Below are 18,099 nucleotides of genomic sequence, written 5' to 3'. Positions count from 1 at the left end.
AGATAAGCCACTTACCTTTGAACACATTCATTCATTTTCTCTATGCTCCTTTCTCACTGCACTCTTTCCACATGGAGGAATGCTATTCAATGAAACGAAAAAACATAGGTTTTTCCACTGGAGCCTCAACATTATTGGGAAACTATTTTCACTTTCTCACCTGTTTTTAATAGTGCTTGGATCAACTAGCAGAGCAATTGTTGGAGAACTTGCCTACATCTCCTGGTTAGCTTATATAAGCACACTATTTTTTACAGTATTGTAGGTGTATAATTATTGGACACCAAATAGAAAGCTTATGAAAACTGCCACAAGCAGGTAAAACATCTTGCACACTGGTCTTCCTAAATACAGTAACATTCTATTCTACAGTAACCTTTTATTCTATTGTTGGTGAGTAAAAGGAGGGAAATAGAATCAGGTGTGATGAACTTTTTCATGTAAAGACATCAGCTTTTTCCTGTAGTCTTTAGCACTTTACAGGGAGGCAGAGGGAAGTGCCTCTGCCAGGAGAGCTAGCATTTACCCTTGGACATTCAGGTTGAGCCAGCTGTCTCTTGGTAATCTTCAGGCTTTGCAAGTTCAACAACATATCACGTGGGATTCAGACATCAGCCACAGGACAATAAAACATCTTCCATTTCAGTGTCACAGGATGGAGGCAGCTTTCTTTCACACTCTGTGTTGAAGGCAAGGGAAGGACTACAGAGCACTACCACAGCCAGTAAGATTTCTCTGAATTTGCAGCCTTACCCAGTCAACAGTACCAGCAGCTGTAGGACCTCATGCATTCTGGGCATCCCAGCTCCAGAGAGAATGTGCAGCTTCATGCTATTGCAGCCTGTTGAAGGAGCTCAAGATGAGATAGGAGACTGAGGATACCAGGAGGATCAGACTGGTAAAACCAGAGAAATGCCATTCTAGTGACCCAGAAAACAGAGTTTAACGCTTCTTCCTCCTTCACGTGTTCCAGGAGATTGAATACTGCCTTGGTTTTTCAAACATGCTCCTATTTATTTGCCTATCCCTGAGGATGAGTTCTCTTTGGTTTTCTCTCCTGACTCTTCAGAGACAACTTTTGGTAACTTCTACCGAGAAGTCTTTCCAGCTACATGCATTTTAACAGCCTAAGAAGTATGCAGTTGAACTACTCCTGAAGTATACCATAAAATGTACTCACTGGTTCCCATTGATCACTTTCCTGTTTTGGTGGTCTGACAAGACAGAAAAATGAGATAACTTCAAAGAAAAAAGTAACATGAGAATGGCAGCTTTTACTCAGGCTCCCTCCTCTCAGAAATATACACAGGACTCTTACAAGACAGCTCACAGGTCTGTTGACAGCAGTTTGAAAGAAAGAACTCAGTCAACATACGAGGAGGTTGTACCAAGGCAGGTGTTGGTCTCTTTGCATAAGTAACAAATCGTGAGAGGCAATGGCCTCAACTTGTGTCAGAGGAGGTTTAGACTGGATATTAGGAGAAATCTATTCACCAAAGGTGTTATCAAGCACTGGAAGAGGCAGTCCAAAGAAGTCACTGAGTCACCATCCCTGAAGGCATTTGAAAGATGTGTAGATGTGGTGCCTAGGGATGTGGTTTACCAGTTGGCTCGGCAGTGTTAGTTGAATAGTTGGACTCACTGATCTAAAAGGGTCTTTTTCATACTAAATGATTCCATGATATTTTTATCAATTGTCCCACGCTGCTGCTCTGTAAACCATCCTGATATTCCTGCAGGGCCACACGTTTCCCTTCTGATCTTCTATTCAACTCCATCTCCAAGACCCAAAGTGAAGAATTCTTCACCATAACCCTGGCATCAGAAGATGGAAGCCTTCATGGGAGGGGTAGGGTTCTCCAGCAGTTTTGGAATGCAGCTCTGTTCCCTCACAGCCTTGTTCTCTACCAGATGATATCCATAGCCTCCTTGGACAATGCTGGGGCAAAGCAGTCTTTGGGATACACTGATGTATCACTGAGCCCTTTTTTCAGTTGTGTCTTTGCTCTCCCCTCAAAGCCTTTCAGTTTCAGGAGAAGCCTATCACTAAATCTGTTGCAGAGCACAGGTCAAGCTGTTAATTTGAAACAGCTCCCTAATTTGTTGCACCTTAGAAATGTTATAATATTTCTTGTGAAGTCCACAGGAACATTTCATGAGAGGCAGAAAGGTGAGTCAATATACATTCTACAGGCATCAACAAATGTTCAAATTGATGTCTGAAATGCAGACCACATATAAGCCTGTGCTGAACATTCAGCAAGGAGCACTTTGCCATTGAGGAATTGCTCCACCAAATCAATGCAACCCCTCCAATATGATCCAGCTTCTGCTAAAAACCAAAACCAGACTCCATAAGGTTGACCTCCCCACTCTCTGCTTGCCTCCGTATGTCCAGGTAATGTCTGATGCTGAAGTATATTTCCTTTCCCTTTCAAATCCTCAGTGGTTTTTCAATTTGGGGTTGGGGTTTTCTTCCCCTTTTATCTCTCCTTACATCTTTTCCCCTCTCCTGCTGCTCCCTGTCCACTTGCCTTAACTGGCAGCTGTAGAGTAGCAGCTATGACTCCATGTCTAGAGTAATTTGTTTTCTTTCTTCGGGGGATGAGGGGGGGGTAGTGACTGAATTCTTCAGGAATGATTTATCACACAGCACTCAGGGGGAGCTTCATTTACTTGCCTAGCTGTAGATGGTTTAACACCTATGGTTGCATGCCGATTATTATACAATGTTATTTTTCCCACTTGTATACTTTGCACCTTTTCATAGAGCAGATTAACTGGTCCCCAATGGCATGTTATTTATGACTTTGTTTGCTGGCTGTCTGGAAAGGCTCCTGGTCCTAGATTCTTCTCTCCTTGCTTCTGTTCTCCCCCTACATAACCCTTCTTCATCACACCTGAGCCCATGGGAGAATCATGCTTTGGCATCACATACATTGTACCTTCTCAGAACTGTTCTCAGAACAGTACCTTCCTCCAGGAAGGAGGAAGAGATAGAGGCCTCCCAAGCAGGCAGTCAAGACAGGAAGGGGTGTTTGAACCACAGATGGAGCTGGAGAGAAAGGAGGGATAGAAAGTAAAAGCGAAATATCACATTTTGGCTTGCAAGGAAGCAGGAACTCAGCAGAAAAGAGCATAGAGACTTGCTCAGAAAATGTAATGGAATTAGTAAGTTTTCATATAATTCCCAACAGGAGCTTCTCCTAAGATTGCTTCATAGAATCATAGAATCATCAAGACCCCTAAGATCATTGAGTCCGACAGCCCACCCTACAACCCCTAACCTCTAAATCATCCACTGTAGCACTTCACCTACTCATCTTTTGAACACCTCCAGGGATGGTGCCTCCACCACCTTCCTGGGAAGCCTGTTCAATGTTTAACCACTCTTTCTGGGAAGTAATTTTTTCAAACATCCTACCTGAACTTCCTCTGGCACCCTCCCCTGAGCCTCCTCCCTACCTTATTTCCTCTTGTCCTATCACTGGTCACCAGAGAGAAGAGGCCAACCTCTGTCTCACTACAGCCTCCTTTCAGGCAATTGTAGAGAGCTATGAGGTCTCTCCTCCCAGCCTCCTCTTCTCTAAGCTGAACAGCCCCAGTTCAGGACTAATACAAAAGTTTGAAGATAAATAGTTCTGGCAGGTAGGACAATAAAGTACACAGATTTTAGCAAAGTAGTTTTGACAGGTCTGAGGAGCACTGTGTTGCAAGGCACTGACTCAAGATGCAGGACAAGAGCCAAGAGGATTCATGAACAGAGGATAGTAGAAAATGCAAAAGCTTTCTGACTCACTGGTTCCCTCCCATGAGCTCTTGTTCTTCACATCATCACTGACATTTTTTTTTTTTCCTCTTCAGCTATGGGGAAATTCAAAAACCATTCCTTCCAGGTGTTATGCCCAGAGGAGATGGAAGCACCAAAACGTTCACCAAGGAGGACTTCAGTCAGCATTAGGATGTTCTTTCACAGGTACCAAATTCTCCAGTTCCAGTGTCACTGTAACAACTGATTCAGACATCAGTAAAGCACAGTTGTGCCTGGCTACCTCCCCCTCTCAACCTGCTTTCCTGCTAAAGTAAGATCAGCTTTTGCTTCCAGCCATCTCCTCTCCATGGTGTCCTAAGACTAACCAGCCACAGATTTTGAGGAAGAGCCTACAGTCCTGTAATAGGCATTTGGATGCCTATGACAGCTGTAACGTTAACACAGCTGGCATGGAGAGACGGCCGGTCAGCTTGGAACAAACACAACTAGTTTAGTGGTAGCAGAAAATAGGAGAAAAGTAGTCTTTAAATAATGAGGTGGGAAGTGCTGTGTGCCAAGAACAGGACAAGGCAGCTAAGGAATAAGACTGAGAAGACAGAATGAAGACAGGTAAGAAACTGCTCCTTTCAAAACAGGGCTTTTCCAGCACCTCATCTGAATCAACCTGCAGCTCCCTTGTCTCTGCAATATCCCACATTTCCAAGGCACAAGGAAGTTTGCTCTAACACCAAAGAATTATACATTCAACACAAACGGGTGTACTGTCTCTCCACTCTGGAAAAATAGCATAGGAGTTCAAGCTCCTTCGGATTAGCCCTCGCTACTAAAAAGGGAAGTCCCAGTAACACAACAAAACTTTTGTATAACCTTGGGTGTATCCCAGGAAAATGGCCATATTCCTTTTTAGAGGCAAATAAGCAGCCCCTGCCCTGTTCTGTGTCTGTTGGTCTCACCTGACAACCTTACAGTTCTCAATACAGATGGCTTAAAAGCAGGCTCCTTGTTAATGTATGGGATCCCAGAAAGGCTCTATATGGCTAAGACAACATACCATGAGTATATTCCCCCTAGAAGCAATCACTATCTCTGACCCTTAAGAAAGGCATGCAGCAATATGGTAACACTTTCCAGGTGAATACTAGAAAGAAATATCGTTTTGAGATGCCATGTGAGTTTTCTTGCCTTTTTGGTTTTTTCTGCAAGTGTGAAAAAATTTGAGGAGCACAGACAAACCAGAGAACTCAGGTTCTGGTAGCACACTTGGTACAATCACATCCCACCTCACTGTATGGATCTCTGGAGGCAAACTGCATCCAAGATTTCACAGACTCCCTTGGGGTGGACAGCCAGGTGTGCTCCTGCTTCTTGCAAAGGTATATACAGACATGCAGCTTTTGAAAAGGCCTTAAAGTTGGACTCCAGCTGAATTCAATGAACAAAAAGAAATGTGAATACCATCATTCTTATTTTCAAAGCTCATTTACAGTTATATTCTGTCCACTAAGAGCTCTAACACTGTCACACGAGATGCCTGCACAATGCTTGAGCACCAGAACCGAGCAGAATAGGCCACATGGAGCTGGCCTCCAATTCAAAAAGCAAGCTTTTGAAATAAACAGTAATGGGGTTTTTTTGTTGTTTTTTTTTTTAAACTAGGCATACACAGACCTGTCTTCAGCTGCTAACCTTAATATATTACTCATTCTTCCTTTCAAATAACGTCATGTTCAAAGCCCCAGTGACTGCAGCATATTTACATGAGACTGCTACTGCTCATTTCTCTAGAGCTGTTTATTTTTCCATGCATCAGCTCATTATATCACTCTGTAGTTTTCTTAAAGGTTGTCAGGGTAAGTTGGATACAGGCTGGAATCTCTTGCTAAACTAAAACCAAAGCACTAAAATAAATGGATTTGGAGATAACCCAGCTCTGGAAAAAAGGAACAATCATGGATTCCTTAGTGGAGATGGGGTGCTCCCAAACAAGCAGCCATTAGATTTTCTTGGAAACAGGATACGTTGTCAAGAGTTTCCCTAGATTAAAAACTGTAAAAGAATAATCACTTTTATTGCTGCTGGATTATGTTATGGGGGTAGAAGGCAGGTAAGTAGGAGGCTGAAATAGTAAAACGCAGAATGAGAAAATGGTTTCCACCCATGCTGAATGCAGAATGGCCATTGCAAAGGTATCTGTATCACCTCATGCTTTGGTGCTGTTAAAAACAGGCAATGCACCACAGAGAGCAGTGCTAAGTTAAGGCTTAGTTGGGGTATCCATGTGTGTGCACGTATGGATGTGCATGTTTGGGGAAGGTGATAAATAAATTCAAAACACATACAAAAAATGTTGTCATCTTGCCCTAGCAAACAAAATATTGTGTTGATCCAGATCTTTCACTTGCCCCAGAAAGAACAACTGACTTAGGGGCTTTTTCATAAAGACAGAAGATTTAGTTTGCTAAGTGTAGAACAACAGTAACAGTTCTGATAGTCATCAGTCCAGATGTGAGACCATGTTCATATTTTGACTTCTGCGTCTGGCTGAGATGATTTGCACCTACATCTCAATATAGTGAGAAAGAGATCAGTGGTCATCTTATTCTTTAAGGTGGGCTGGGATGACAGCACTAGCAATCCCTCCTGGCAATGCTGTTTGACTTGACATAGGAAAATCCACTGGCAAAATGCCTGGAGATATATAGATTCTCATTCAAGTACTTTCATCACCAGGCTAGAGTCATTCTGCTTTTCCTGATCCCTAACTTTTAATATTAATCTGTCACCTTCAATTGCCCTGTTTGCTGCTGGTTACCCCAGCAGCTCACAAAAAAAGATGCATTTGTTCTCCCATGAAACACATCCATAAAAAAGTATGCTGTACTACTAGATCATCTGAAGCTTCTGCATTATTCCCACTGGCAGCTCCTACACAGACAGCCCTGCTACAAAGGCAACCAAGAGTTGAGAGCACAGGAAACTGCAGCTAAAACTGATTGATGCCTGGGCAACAATGGATGTTCTCCTGCTAAGAGCTCTTCACCCTTCTAGAGCAGTGAACTCCACCTAACCTATCAGTGATTTCACTCTGCAGTTGAGAAGTGGCACAGGAAGGTTAAGGGAACTAACTCTATAGTGCCATGAATGCCAGGAGATGAAGTACATCAAAATATCACAATTTAACTTTTCTGGAGAAAAAACAATTTATCTTTATCTGGAATTATTCTCAACAGCTGTTGAAAATATTTTAAGCATTTATTGTTTCATAAATATATGCAATATTATAGCAACTCCTATTTAAGCCTTACAGTAAACCCATAGTTTCTTAAAGAAGTTTTCTTTTGATATTCCCTTTACCTTCTTCCTCTCTCCCATTTTAGTAAAAATACACCAGATAGAATCATAGAATCACAGAACTGGCTGGGTTGGAAGGGACCTCAGAGCTCATCAAGTCCAACCCTTGATCCACTCCCCCCGTGGTTCCCAGCCCATGGCACTCAGTGCCACATCCAGGCTCTTTGGAAAGATCTCCAGACACGGAGAATCCACTACTTCCCTGGGCAGCCCATTCCAATGCCTGATCACCCTCTCCAGAAAGAAATTCTTTCTAATCTCCAACCTAAACCTCCCCTGGCACAACTTGAGACCCTGCCCTCTTGTCTTGCTGAGAGTTGCCTGGGAAAAGAGCCCAACCCCCCCCTGGCTCCAACCTCCTTTCAGGGAGTTGGAGAGAGTGATGAGGTCTCCCCTGAGCCTCCTCTTCTCCAGCCTCAACACCCCCAGCTCCCTCAGCCCTTCCTCACAGCAATTCTGCTGGATCCCTTCACAGCCTCCTTGCTCTTCTCTGGACCTGCTCCAGCACCTCAATCTCCTTCCTGAGCTGAGGGGCCCAGAACTGGACACAGGACTCAAGCTGTGGCCTCACCAGGGCTGAGCACAGGGGCAGAATCCCTTCCCTGGACCTGCTGGCCACACTGTTCCTGACACAGCCCAGGATGCCATTGGCCTTCCTGACTTTCCTCTTCAGATTCTTCCAGTTTCTTGTGGTTTCAGTGACTACACACAGTTTCATATTCATCTCTTATCCTAAATTTCACATCCTAACTTCACATTTTCTGCTCCCCCTTGTCCTACTCACGTTCATGGTCTTGTCTTTGCTGTTTTCTATGCTTGGGTCTTCCCTTATCCACTCTATTACCCACAAAAATAATCTCAGCATTTACTGAGCAATTACTGAGCAAGCAAACAACTTTCAGTTGTGAAATAATCATGTCATTTCTCTATCAAAAAGAAATAGCTGATAGAAAAGAAGCCCCCCCCTCTGTATTTTCTCATAAGCTTAGACCAAAACTGCAGCTCAGATCTCAGAGCTAAATGCATCAGTTGGTACATCTATGAAAGATTGCTGAACAGCAAACAAAATAAAGATGGACAGCTGGTTGAGATGAATTAGCAGATGAAGAAATTAGAAGTTTTCCAGTTATGGTCTGGAGAAAGAGGAACAGCCCTCATTACACATCAGCTTGGCCTTCTGGATACACAAAAAAAGGATGCTATCTGAAATTATTTTATTGCCTGCACTGAAAAGCAGCAAGAGAGGTAAAATAATGAAAGAATAAAACAAGAACAGACGGTGAGGCACAGCAGCCCTGTCAAAAGAAACCTTTTTTGGTTTAGATTAAACATTACCTGAATTCCTAATATTGGAGCTGTTCAGTTTGGAATCTTTGATGACCAAATGCTTAATCCAAAGGGTGGGTGCTGTGATTTCTGAAAGAGAAAAAAATAATTACTTTCAGAAACTACTTTCAGAAACTACATCAACTAGTGAAAATAGATGTTGTTACTCATGAGTACAAAATGTTTGCTACAACCATACTTCAACTGATCCATCATCACTGTAGAGATTAGCCTATCCCCTCCTGAGGTCTTCCACCTCTTAAGAATCACTGTTTGTAAATCTTCCACAAGATTCTCTCATTATCTTCCCAATCCAGATAGTATGTCTGCTGGCAAAACCTTTCCTTCCTCTATTGCCCCCACCTCCTAAATCTTCAAGTCTAAGGCTTTTCTCCCGAAGACTTAGACCTCAAAGGTTGTGTTATAGCACATACTCCACTAAAGCACATGTGAAAGCCAGGTTAAAAAAAAATAAAAATAAAAGTCATCCCAGGCTTTAAATATTGCTTTAAAAGCCCAAGAAGAGCTGACCACAGTCAGTTCCCTGAAACAAACAACAACAAAATTTGAAACAAATAGGCAGAGAAACAGGGATATTTCTGGAAAGACTTAAAAAGAAGTCTGTTAAAGAAACAAGTTCAGGTCAGAAAAGAACGTCTGATGTATTACAACCAAGACATCCAAAGAGAAATTTGTGGAAAAAAAGTGCTTAAAGCACGTCCTGGGAAGTGTTGCAATCAACTTCAAAGCACAGCACAAGCTGCCATCTTAAGCCACAGAGATGACACAACATCAGCACATCATCAGAACTGAGCAAAACAGTACCTGATACCACAGGCTAGAGCTCCTAAAGTGACATATTCAGAACTTATATTTAAAAAAACAAAACAAAACAAAAACACAACTCAGTTTCCAGAAGAGCATGCCTTAAGAACTAGATCCTGGAGCTTAGTTTCCCTCTAAGAAGTTTGCACCAGAGTTCTTGTGCTCCCCAGCTGATATTTATGTGGATATGCCCAGCATGTGAGAGCTGGCAGACCACAGCAGAAATTTATATGTTCTAGGAGCATGAAGGAAGAATGAAAGGAAATTTTTCCTGTTTTCAGCTACATAGATGGTAGCCATTATTCCAGTCATCTTCAGGGTATTTTTACATGTGAAATACAGGCTGCACATTGGTATTCCAGCAGTATAACAGTTTATGTTACAAAGATTACCTTATCTGTAGATCTCACTATACTATTTTATCTTTATTTGCTCCCATAAATATATATATATAGACTTTAGGCTAGTTTGGGGAAAACTAAAATTAAAACACAGGATGAGAGGTAGGAAGGGGAGAAGCATAAACAGAGAAATGCTAGATCCATGCTCCTAAATCTGGAATTAAACTTAGATCTGACTCTGCAGTGTATGTACTCAAAAAGGAGGGACAACTGAAGCCAACAGATACAGAAGAGTGGGTCAAGGCTTTTAGAGGCAATGGTGCACATCTTTACGTGAGGTTGAAAGGTGCAGAAAATGGAACTGTGGGAAAACAGGAGAAATGAAAAGGAAATTAATCCTTTTGGATCTACTATAAAAATATTTTTTCAGTTAACCTGGAAATTTTTTTGAATGCAAGGTAAGCCACATACTCCTCTAAATAAGAGATTGTGGAAAGAGTAGATTCCCACTGAGTTAAAAGGGGAAGTTTACCATAAAGAGATCTTTAAAGAAGTTATTCTTTAGGAAATTAACACAACTTGCACATCAAAACTAAATAGAGGGTGGATGCAAAGAAAATAGCACCTAGAAGTGCAGGGGGGAATAAAGCTTTTTCTAATTTAAGACTATAGCAAGAACCATTAATAAAATACTCCTGTGCACAGGAGAATCTTGTCCTAAGAGCAGATGCACTATATATAATTCTTGCCGAAATCTGCACTGTAATGAAATAAAATTACTTTTTTAGAGAGATGGCTGCTCTATGATTCAAACCTTGGAGAGGAAAGCTGAATTTATCTTATCTACATTATCTCTGGCACTGCCCTGTTATGCCCTTGGGAGGATAGTAGGGAGTGGGAACTTATTATACTTGAAATGTGAATTTTCATTATCCTCTAATGTAGGTGAAATCATGAAAAAGGACAATTTTCATCTTGGACATGCTGAGGTCCAAGAGGTGTCACACATTTCAGGGCAGCTGAGTGTATTTAATGTTGTTTGAAATAAGTCAGCCCCTTGTGGACTGAATGTAGGCATCCAAACATAAAGCATGAAAAGAAATTCCATGCTTTTATTGCTCATTCATGTTGCCATCAGCTCCACACTGTTCAGGAGCCCAACAAATCTTAAACACAGTTAAACTGAAAGGGATTTGGACTTTGCCTCCTTTGAGCATCTACTACAAAGTGTCCGTACCTGACAGGTGAATGGCTTTTTTGTTTTGCCTTTTTCTGTCATCTAACGTTTGTGTCAGGCACCAACTACAAGCTGTTCCTCAGGAAGGCTTACCAAAGACACTGAGAGAATATTCTAGTATCATGACATTTTTCCTGAGATAGAATCACAGGATTTTTCAGGATGACATCCTGAGGTGTCAGTCCAACCTTCTGCTCCAGACAAGGTCAGCTATAAGAACAGACCAGGTTCCTCACAGCTCTATCCAAGTGGCTCAGGAAAGAAAGGACAGAAGATCACCTCTCTGAACAACCTGTTCCTCTGCCCCATTGTCCTTATGGTGACTAAGTATTTCCTTTTATCCAGTCCACAAGTTTTGTTTCAATTTGACTGTGGTGTCATATCATGCATTACTGTGAAGTACCTGGTTCCATCTTCTTATAAGCCTCCCTGTAGGTATTTGAAAGGCTGCTATTATAATAGTCATCTTTAAGACTTCTCCAGGCTAAATGCTTCTTGAACTCTTCTGATGTATCCACTTTCATCCACTGTTCAACACGTCATGCTTGAAGGTGGTATATTACACAACCTTTTGGTCAGACCCAAAATGGATTTCTTTGTGCTCATTGCTACAACCACCACTGAAATCTAGTTAGTCCTATTTTACTAACAGATAGGACAAAAACACAGAGTGACAAATTTAGCAGTTGTTATTCATCAATGCATGGCTTGATTAACCTGCCTGTCGTATCCTCTTCTCCCAGGTCATAAGGGAAACTGCCAATATAACAAGAAGCCACTGCATTAGTCACCCTCTATAGAAGTCTAGGAGATAAAGTCTTGCATAATATATTGCAAGATTTGTAAGAGGCTTTCTTTCATCACACAGTTCAACCCATTTGTCAGACTTGATTTCACCTACAAATCAGTGTGAAGGTGTTTTTCAATGAAGGTAGGATGAGGTTTTTTCCAGAGGAACCTGAAAAAGTCTGATCTACAAAATTTCTCAAGAACTTTGGCCAGTTCTATTTGAATGGCCAAAATGTTGAGTGTCTCCTAGCTTCTAAACAGATCAACCAGATCAGCTTGTTCCTGCATTTTCCTGGTGCATTCTTTCCTTTGAATATTTATGTGTACCCTCTCAGACCAGAAGTCTGTGATTACAAACAGCAACTTAACATCAGCCTGCTGCCAGAAGGAACTTTATTTTGATACAAACAAGAAATAGCAAGCATGGCTTCAGTCTCCTCTGTTTATTTAAGAATGCTTTTTCTTCTGAGGGTTTTGGGTTTTTTTGCTTGTGACAAAGTTACAAATCTACAGTATCTTGCCATTAAATAAGCTTATTTTAGCAGAAAAAAACCCCAGCAACTGCCATTCCATCACCTGTTTTTCACAAGAAGGCAGGGTGTATCAACAGCACCACCTACTCTTGCTCAGTAGTCTCCATTTCTGCCTTTGATCAAGTTTTTTAAAAGTACCAAGTTCTGTATGAAAATACTTAGGCTTTCCCTCACTGCTTTATGTTCCACAATTTCAGGTGTGACACAGTTGTTCAGACTTCACCCCATGGCTACAGTATAGTGGCTGTGGGTTTAAAACTGCAGCAGACATAGTTTTAAGCAATATTTAAGATATAAGCAGTTAATAGGCTCATACATACCCAGGGACCACTATCCACATTGGTATTATTTACATTTCTATGTGTGAAAGGCTTGAACCCTCTGTGATGACAGCCATTTTTACCCTGATTTCAGGGCTTCCAATGGACTATAGCCTGACATTCTCTCTCCGAAAGAATACAATAGCAAGATTAGCCCATTTTTGAAGCAAACTGCTTTGGTGGGCCACAAATAAAATGGACTCAGGACACTGACTTCATTTGCTTAATTAGTATGTGCGTCAATGAAAGTAATTGCTAAATAAAGAAACCTCCCAGCAATTTTCTTTTAAGTCAACATTCACTAGCTGTGGTTTAGCACTACCCTCCCTTTCATGAAGCCCTAAATGTTGCAGAGATTATGAAACTCCCAGCATTGGTGTCATGAGAATGAAGGGAGTGAGGGGGTAAGGACAGTCTGAAACAAGTTCCCATTTCTGACTCGATGCATATTTTTCCTGCCATGACACCTTTTCCTCCAAGGTTACCCCAGGAATCTGGTCAACTGGTGCTATTGTTGGATTCCAGGGAAGAGGGGGGGATGTAAATGGATTAGGGAAAATGCCTGAGGTCCCAAGGGCACTGTGAAATTTGGATAACTTATGAGATTCATTGGCTTTTCTGCTTTGTGGGATAAAGAAAGCATTTGAGTCATAAATCTTAAGGAAAAGGGAGAAGGAACTATTTTTTTTGTTGCTGTTATTTTAAGGGATGCTCTTACCTTCACCATCAAAAATAGGCTGGGTTTCCATGGTAGGCGTTGGCTTCGAACCGTCATCTGAATTGAGGGTTAAAAAGAATCGAAAAGAAACTACCATTATTGAGGTAAATACTATCTACTCTCCAGTACTGTTGAATGATTGGGATTTGTACATGGCCCGGCCAAGTCCAGAAGAGAGAGGAAACAGACAGTATGAGCTAACAGCTGTAACATTTCCAGTAAGCATGCATCAAACACTATCCTTCAACTTAAAAGAAGTCTGCCCTCCTCCCTCCCCTTCCTCCATAAACCATAGCTGTGCATCACCCGGTAGTCTCCCCTTGCTGCACTTGTCAGGCAATCACATTTTTAGTTTCAGGTGGCTATATACCCCACAAAGGCCATCTCCTGAGACATCAGAGGTCTAGAGATTGCTGTCCCACTGTGTTGTTCTCCTTATTCCTCTTGTTCAAAAGAAAAACTTCTCTTCTGAAACTTACCTCTGCAGAGCCTGGCACCACCGTTCACTCCAGAGCTGTTAGAAAGGGAAGGTCAGTAGCAAATCTTTTTTTCTTATGATGTCTGCATCAAGGTGCTGTTTAATTGCAACACCGTAGATAGAAAAATTATGGGAAAAAACTTATCTTCCATTAGGTTTTTCACAAGCAATAGGACTCCATGTGTTCTGACCACAAGTCTTTCGTAATTAAAAGCTTCAACCAAAAGAGAATCCACAGGAAATATAAATCTCACTGGAGAGGGACCACATGGAAAAGTGCTCACCTTACACTGTTATCCATCATACCTACAGGCCCAGCTTCAGCTCAGGCTGAGACTAATTTCCTCAGCATCCACAGGGATCTGGATTTCAAGCCCCAGCATCTTTACACATCACTAGAACAGTGTCATAGCATTTAGCCAGGCAAAACGTTTGACTGTGGAAAAGCTAAATTGGAACAAACAGTAGAGGACAGTCTTAGGATGTAAAATACGATGAAATTAGCCTAGCTTTTTTTTTTTTTTTTTTTTTTTGGAATACAATGACTTAAAACTTACAATCTGTAAAGACAATTTTTTGCATGTTTTGGGCAAAGGATGACACTAAGCATTAAAGTAGGCAGTAACCCACAGTCTAAAGTTACTCAGCAAAACTCAGTTGGATAAAAGAGTTCATGGCAGCAAAGCCAGGCTTGCCACTGTCTGCACAACTATCGATGCACAGGGTAGACAACATCTGGAGGAAAGGTACATGGGACAGCCCATCTCAGAGGCAACAATAACCACCCTCAGCCTTCCCCTGTATTAGTTCCAATTACAAAAGTAAGAGACCATTGGAAGGGGAAAGGAAGAGCAGAGAGAGAAAATGGAGGTCTGCTGAGATTTTTCCCATCTATACCTCTATTTGCAGTTTTATTAAGTGAGCAAAAGCCTGAACACCTCTTCCACAGGTCATAATTTTATGCATTTCCACAGAAAGCAAAATACATGTTGGCAATTCCATTTCAGTCCCAAAAGTTCTCTCAATAAGGGAGATTGACAGAAATGAGCAAGAGAGACCCTGCTGTCATTTTCCCACCTCATCATTGCATTTGGCTGTATGCTTCTCTGCAAGCATAGCAAAAAATGCTTAGCTGAAAAAATACTTATCATTCCTCAGTAAACTCTTATTCTGAATTTTCCTGTTACTGAATATTATCACTAATGTGGATAAGCAGTGTTTTTGTTTAAAAGGTTGAGGTTGGAAAAAAATCCTGAATTTTGCTTAATTTACAAGAAGAGAGATTTTATTGGATAAAAAGAAAACAGAAAAAAAATCTTTGGATAAAGGTAAACAGTTAATCTTTACTTTTTTTGTTAGAATAGGCTGTTCTGCTTCTTCAAGCTCCCAGAAACCAGAGCTATGGCTTGTTATTTATTTAGGATGACGTGTCACTGGGTAATGAAGAAGTGAGCAATATGTAATCAGCATAATTGCTTTTACAGATTGAAAAACCAACCCCAAACTTCAAAAGGTACTCAATAGAAGAACTGGAAAGGTGAAAAATTCTTGAGATATATGCAAAAGGAAGAAAAGTGGCACAAAAACCGAGGCAGCAATCTACTGGATAGAGTCCAACAGGGAGCTATGAGGATGATTGAGGGAACTGAACATCTCTTTTATGAAGAAAGACTGAGAGAACTGGGGCTGTTTAGCCTTGAGAAAGGAAGGCTGAAAGGGGATCTTACTAATATCTATACATATCTGAGGGGTATGTGCCAAGAGGAAGGGGCCAATCTCTTTTTGGTGGTGCCTATTAATAGTACAAGGAATAATGGGTATAAGCTAGAACACAGGAAGTTCCACCTCAACATGAGGAGAAACCTCTTCACTGTGAGGGTGATGCAGCACTGGCACACACTGCCCAGAGATGCTGTGGAGTCTCCTTCTCTGGAGACTTTCAAAACCTGGCTGGATGTGTTCCTGTGTGGCCTGCCCCAGGTGATGCTGCTTTTGCAGGGGCGTTGGAGTCGATGATCTCTACAAGTCCTTACCAATCCCTAACACTTTATGATTCTATGAAAATTATTCTTATTGCTCCTATTGAACGCTTCAGCACCAAATAGTTACAAAACAGCTTTTCAGCTTTAAAGCAGCAACCCTGAAGTCAACAATGGAGAAAAATTAGGAGTGGATATGAGCCACAGCACTTTATCCAAACCATTATGTGAACTTTTGCAGAATTTGGAATGCCTCAGGTTCAGGGGTTCCTTTTTGTCTGGTGTCTGTGTATGAATAACAGAGATGGCAGCAATTACAGTTTGGGAAATACTTTCTTCAAGATTTTTGTAGCAGTTTTTCAATAAATTTAGGCATAAAGCTACTGGAGAGTATTAGACAGAAAAATGCAGAAATAGACAGAAATGCCACAAAAAACCTTTGAACTGAAGGGTTTGTTTGAGATAATCTCAGTAAAATGGCTCTGAACTACATTATAATTTTCTCACTGGGTTACTAAGGCCAAATTATCACTAAGTCCACATTGCATCAGCACTCAGTACAGTATTAAGGGTTTTGCAAGTAGGGGGAAGTCTAATTATTCCCCTGCTCGCTCAAGTACAGTTCTTTCATCACACATACATAAAAAAATGCAATTGACAAGAGTCCTGTAATTACACTCACTATATTTGAAAAATCAAAAGCCAAGGATATTTCTGAATATTTTTTAAAGGTCAGGAAATAAACACATAAAAGACAAAAATTGCACTTTATTAAAAACACCATGCTCACTTCCCAGCTGCCAGCTTCTTACTCTGAAACTAACAAATCTATTTCTTAAACCTTCAGAACTCTCAGTAGGCCTCAGTGTTTCAAATTAGCTTATGGCAAAAAGCTTTTCTGCCATTCCCTTTGGGCAGAAGAACAACCCTAATACTTGTGCGCTCTGATTCGATTTTTCCTCTTGCTCAGTACGCTGTTCATCACACTGAACATTTGTTCCACAGGCCTATTTGCTCTTGATAAACAAAGAATAGGTTCTGTTTTACATGCTTGATGGGTTTGAACACACGTTTCATATTCCTTCAAGAACCACTTTAACACAGAACAGAGAAAACAAGTGATTGCAGGGATCTGGGGACTCCTGTGATACATCACAAGATGTACAGGATATGGTTACTTCAGAGCTAAAGGCAATGAAGTATGTTCATCAGGTGTTCCTTTCCTTTCCTCAAAAAAAGGCATGTCACTGCAACAGTTCCTCATGCAAAGCATGTCACCAACAAAGGGGTCAAAGAGGTCAAGTAAGTGCTTCCTAATCCCTCTAGGTGGCAATGCTTCCAGATCAGGAACTCTTGTACTGAAGAACTACCAAATATCATTTCCCTTGATGACAGAATATTCTCAGAGCCTTGAAAAACTGCCTTGGCATGCTTCTCTTCCACATTTACAACCCACCATGAATACTTGATTTCTTTTTCCAAGACAACCACTGAATACAGACTGTATCACTCAACAGAATGCCTCCAGATGGGACATAATTTTAAAGCCATGTAACTCCTTTCCAGTAAGCCTCCTTTTCCTAGCACACACTTGTAAGCGTTGAACTGATTTTTCTGGCTCAACTCATGTCAACATAAAGCCAGTATTTTTAGCTCATCATTGGTAGGAGTGAAACAGGCAGGTTCAAACAACTCTCCCCAAGCCATTGTCACACTAAGATACCATGGCTGTAAGCCAGAAGCCCACTTCCACTACACTACTGTCAGAGGCTCAGATGCTCAAGAACAGCTTTTGTTGTATTAGCCTGACAATAACTCAAAACAGGGACAATTACTTGTGTGACCAGATCTACTGACAGTGGTGGGCAAGAACTCTGTGGTCCCATTAGGACTCCCCTCCTTTAGACTCATCCTTGCAGAATATCTAGCAAGTACCCATGTCTGGAATGACTGAAGATTGAGGGACAAGGAGATTTAACAGTTGTCTTTCACATGAAGTAAAGTGGTCTTTTTTTTCTGAATGACAGGCACGGAGGCCAGGAGCAACTTGAGTTGTGTCAGGAGAAAACCAAGGTTCCTGACACAGAAAAAGCATAAATTACTATGGAGAAATGGGAAGGAAATGTCTGCTGCTGTGAATCACTGCTCTTCCCTCAAACCACCTGATGGCAGCTGGAGAAAGAGCAAAAGCTAGATGATAGAATTAACTTCCCATGTCTCATCTCCTACAAGGGAAAACATACCCACTGCCAAAGCAGTCTGTAAACTTGCATCACTATGTTATTAGCCCAACATCTATATTCCTTTTCAGCAGTCTTCAGTACATCACTTGTGTTCTCACTGGAATCTGTTCTACCATTTCAAAGAGCACTAGTGCTTATGGGGTCAATCATCCAGACTGTGTACAAAATCTAAACTTTTTTAAAGTCT

The 18,099-nt window shown here is 41.3% G+C and overlaps 1 protein-coding gene across 1 annotated transcript in view; it reads right to left on the bottom strand.

The window, feature by feature from the left end:
• The window catches only part of SMOC1 (SPARC related modular calcium binding 1), a 110,341-nt gene that overhangs the window by 26,556 nt on the left and 65,686 nt on the right, over positions 1 to 18,099 (bottom strand). Inside the window, exons 6-7 of the mRNA XM_030451798.1 lie at positions 13,213 to 13,269; positions 8,459 to 8,539 (exon numbers count right to left, since the gene is read on the bottom strand). Coding sequence (XP_030307658.1) covers positions 8,459 to 8,539; positions 13,213 to 13,269 — 138 coding nt within the window. The remainder of the gene's footprint in view (positions 1 to 8,458; positions 8,540 to 13,212; positions 13,270 to 18,099) is intronic.

Source organism: Calypte anna, chromosome 5A (genome assembly GCF_003957555.1).
Source record: "Calypte anna isolate BGI_N300 chromosome 5A, bCalAnn1_v1.p, whole genome shotgun sequence".
Lineage (NCBI taxonomy): Eukaryota > Metazoa > Chordata > Aves > Apodiformes > Trochilidae > Calypte > Calypte anna.
The sequence above is the reverse complement of the archived record's forward strand: the minus strand, read 5'-3'. Positions and strand labels throughout refer to the sequence as shown.